Source organism: Merops nubicus, unplaced genomic scaffold (genome assembly GCF_000691845.1).
Source record: "Merops nubicus isolate BGI_N331 unplaced genomic scaffold, ASM69184v1 scaffold33431, whole genome shotgun sequence".
Taxonomy (NCBI): domain Eukaryota; kingdom Metazoa; phylum Chordata; class Aves; order Coraciiformes; family Meropidae; genus Merops; species Merops nubicus.
Genome location: NW_008588171.1, coordinates 1 through 3,741, shown reverse-complemented (window position 1 = coordinate 3,741; position 3,741 = coordinate 1). Strand labels below are relative to the sequence as shown.

At 47.9% G+C, this 3,741-nt stretch overlaps 1 protein-coding gene across 1 annotated transcript; it reads left to right on the top strand.

The window, feature by feature from the left end:
• The first annotated feature begins 1,148 nt into the window (after positions 1-1,148).
• Positions 1,149-3,533, top strand: SRGN (serglycin). Its single transcript, XM_008949192.1, has 3 exons — positions 1,149-1,227; positions 3,003-3,150; positions 3,338-3,533. The coding sequence occupies exons 1-3, from the start codon at positions 1,149-1,151 to the stop codon at positions 3,531-3,533; spliced, it is 423 nt and encodes a 140-aa protein (XP_008947440.1).
• Positions 3,534-3,741: the final 208 nt, after the last annotated feature.

Below are 3,741 nucleotides of genomic sequence, written 5' to 3'. Positions count from 1 at the left end.
TTTGGTGGAGCACCGTGCCCTGGGGAAAGTTGCTGTTCAGCCCAGGTCCCCACCAGGGGCCTCCTTGGGCTTTCCACCACGTAAAAATAGATTGACCACAGACAATTTACACAATCAGCGGCGGCATTGTCAAAGGGGCTAGCAGCAGCTAGGCCCGCGTGTCAGTGTCCCAGTTAATCCAGCTGCTAATGGTATGACTAAGAAAAACCCCACCACTTAGACAACCTTGTTTGTAATTTACTCTTAAGTGAACTCAAGCCTGGTTTAATCACGACTAAAAGGCAAGCAAAAGGTACAAGCTAGCTGGAAGGCAGTTTCTGTGTGTCTACCCATACAATGGCTCTCAGGGCTTCTCAGACAGGCTCCTTGTGGAGCCATGTGCTATCCAAACCCTTTGCCACCCTCCCTGGCGTGCTCGCACCACACAGCAATGATCTGGCTGAGGAAACCTCTTCTGCCCTTGCAGAAAGGAGCTGACACATTTCTACCAGAATATCTTCCCCAAATGAATACGGTTTTTTCACTTCTACTCTCAATAGCTAAGATTGTGCTTTCAAAAAAAAAATCTCCCAAACCTGGCATGAGATTCCAGAGATAATTTACTTTTGTGGAAAAAGTTTATTTCCCAGCTGGTGAAACTTGCACCCACTGCAAGCAGCTGGCTCCTAACCCTCCTGGTGGACTGGTCCGGGCTTGAGGGAGGGAAAACCGCTGCCAGTGCCAACACAGAAGTGCAGTTGATTGAATGTTGGGGGACATGAAGTGCTGCTTTTTCTCTCTGGAGGAAACAGCAGACACCCTAGAGCCTTCTGAGCACCGGGCAGGATGCGTGCCCGGACCACAAGCTGCTGGCAGCACACGACTTCAGTCAGGCTGGTTGGTCCTGGGCTTTTTTTCTCCTCGGGAAAAACTGGAGATGAAGGCAGTGGGGATTTCTTTCTTTTTTTTTTTTGGAGTGATGACGGCTGGGAGGCACTGGGCTTTTCTGTACATGTCTCACTCCCATCAGTCAGGAAGCGGTGACGCAGGTTATGGGTTGGGTTTGAGGTTTTGGAACCTTTTCTAAAAGTCGATCTCCTCGCCCCGTCCTATTTCTGAGTGTGAAGCTGTGGTGAAGGCTGGTGGCGAGCAGGGGGATACCGGCCAAAATGCAGCTCCTTATCAGATGTAACGGGAGGATTTTCCTGGCTATTTGTTTAATCCTCTTTGTGGGATACACAGCACAAGGTAAAACGGGGCGGTTGTTCTCTTGGTAATCCTCTTTCTGGGCTATGCAGTGTAGGCCAAGTAGACAGCCTTCAAATTTTTCAAACTGACCTTCTTCTAGGGGTGATGAGATCTACTCAGAAAACTTCTTTTGCTAACATTTCATTTTCTGGAGGAGGAATGGTAAGAAAAGGTGCTTTTTGCAAGAGGAGCATTTCTGTGTCCCTTTCCCAGTCCAGATGAGAAAAAGACTGGGTAAAATATGTTGCTGTATGTGCGTATATTTTCAGTTTGTCTATTTCAGGATATATTTTAACTGGCCCTTTCATAGTGGTCTGCTTTCTACTGTTATTTGGTTATGTAGCTACGGACAAAGTAGGTAACAGTTCTCATGTCATAACGACTATGGTCTGCTTTCTTAGGGCAGGAAACTGCTTGTAAGTATGAGGAAATTAAATGGTTTATTCGGTAAAACATTGCAACAGGCAGCCCTAAAACAACTAAAAGGAAACGTTGATTTGTGTTGACATATAGCCCGTGGATTTTTTTCTTGCAAAAGAAAGAGAGAAGTGCTTTTCCAGCGTGTAGAGTATAACCTGTCCCCAAACTACGGCTGTGATAGTGATAAGCTTTCATCAGGTATCCCCCCTCTCAGAGGCTAGTCTTTGAAGGGTAACAGCCTGCTTTTGGTATGTTGTTTATCTGCAAATTATTCAGCTGCAGTCGGTTATGTTGCTGCCACTGTTATAACTAAAAACCTTCTTAATAATATCCTAGGAGAAGAAAACAAGTATGAAAAAAGAATATGCTGTAAAAGATGCAGAAAATTATATTTGTGAGATCTTTTTTCTCTTAGAGAAGACTGTAGGAGGTAGCTGAAAGTCATCTAGTACATTATAGAAATACATAGGGCAACAGAGAAGTGTAGTTACAGAAGGATAGTCCCAAGAAACCGAGGAAAATTAGACAGAGAGCGAGCAGGAGAAGAATGTGCCAGGAGGCTTCAGAATAAATTAATTACATGAGACCAAGAGGAAGGACAAACTGCTGCTGTTCTTATCTTTACTCTGCGTTAGTTATTTTCTCCTTTTAGAATTTTTGAAGACCTGCTTTTCAGTGACAGCCACAGTCAGGCAGCTGGGGGGCACCAGGACCAAAAATGTGGGTTTATGTAACCCTGAGTCGTGTCTAAGAGATACCTGAACTGTTGTCTCTCCTTCTGTCAGTGTGCTCTGAGAACCTACATGTTCCCTAAATCTTCTGTGGCTGGTGGCTCTATCATGCTTTGAACTTCTGGCATCCCCACCAAAACTCATCTCACTGAACCCAAAGGGGCTGAGCTGAGACATGCAAAGCCAAAGCTAAGTTGGCTCTGACCCTTGCTGGAGAAAGGGAGGGTGCAGGAGTGAGCTCTTCAGCTTTTCCCCAGGACATTTTGAGACACCTCCAGCAGCTTCAGGGAGAGCTGCAGGTGGCTGAGCTGGGTGATGAACCCTGCTGTGACATCGGTGTGAGGTAGTGGTTTTCCATGGGGTTTCCATTTCTAGTTCCCATGGACTTCCTGGTGCCATGTGCGAGATGCACCAGATGCTTCTGATAGCAAAGATGTCACTTGGGATATCAGTAGCCATTTGAAAGAAGTCTTCAGGATTAATTTAGGTTTTGGTAGTTGAGCAATCAGAGCTACACAAAGTACTTTCTTCCGCTCCGTTATCTTTACTAGGTGCTCATAAAGTTGCTAGGTGCCGGTGAATAGCGTGCTGGTGCTGGTGAGTAACATATGGCTGGTTTATCAGGTGTCCCCATGCTGAAGGCACACTACAGGAGACTGAGGTGCCGGCCCAACGCCTGGTCTGCCAACTGCATCGAAGAGCCGGGGCCCATGTTTTACATGCCCACTGGTGGAGCCAACAGGATCCTTCCTCCCATGGCAGACCCGTCCCTGTAAGTTCATTTGCTGCACGCTTGTCACTAATGCTAGCACCCAAAAATGTCTGGTATTCCTGTCTCAACAGTCCTGTCCCAGCATGGCTCATCCATGGGAATGTCAGGCTTCAGCGCCTTCACTTAAGAGACAAGAAACAAAATAATAATAAATTTAGACTAAACCAGCTGCTACTCTGCCTTTCAGGGTGAAGCGATATCAAGACCTGAGTGACACATTCCCTCTTTTTTTGCGCGAGCCCGGGGTGGAGGCGGACCCAGCCTCTGGGTCGGGGCTCGGTGACGGCAACAGCCTCCTGGAGGCGAAGCTGCCCGCGTTCCTGGCGGGCCCGCGGGGCGGCCAGCTGAAGCGAAAGCTAACGGAGGAGGATCTGCTCCTGTAGGGCTGCGGACATCGGCCCCCTCGTGACGGCGGTGGCCTCCTCGCCTCCCGCATCCCCTCCCTGGTGCCCGACCTGCCTTGTCGGCTACGAAGCAGTTTTAAGCCAATGCCAAAAAAATAAAAACTTTGCCTTAAGATCTTTAATGCTTTCACGCACTGAAACCCATGGTTGTTTGGTCTGAACTCGCTCCTTTGCCGGTGGGGCAGCC

What these genes read in the sequence shown, in the direction of transcription:
- SRGN (XM_008949192.1), top strand. Translation starts at nt 1,149, where the DNA reads ATGCAGCTCCTTATCAGATGTAACGGGAGGATTTTCCTGGCTATTTGT. An exon ending in TGTGGGATACACAGCACAAG is followed by an intron (nt 1,228 to 3,002) that starts GTAAAACGGGGC and finishes CTGGTTTATCAG; the next exon opens with GTGTCCCCATGCTGAAGGCA. An exon ending in CCCATGGCAGACCCGTCCCT is followed by an intron (nt 3,151 to 3,337) that starts GTAAGTTCATTT and finishes TCTGCCTTTCAG; the next exon opens with GGTGAAGCGATATCAAGACC.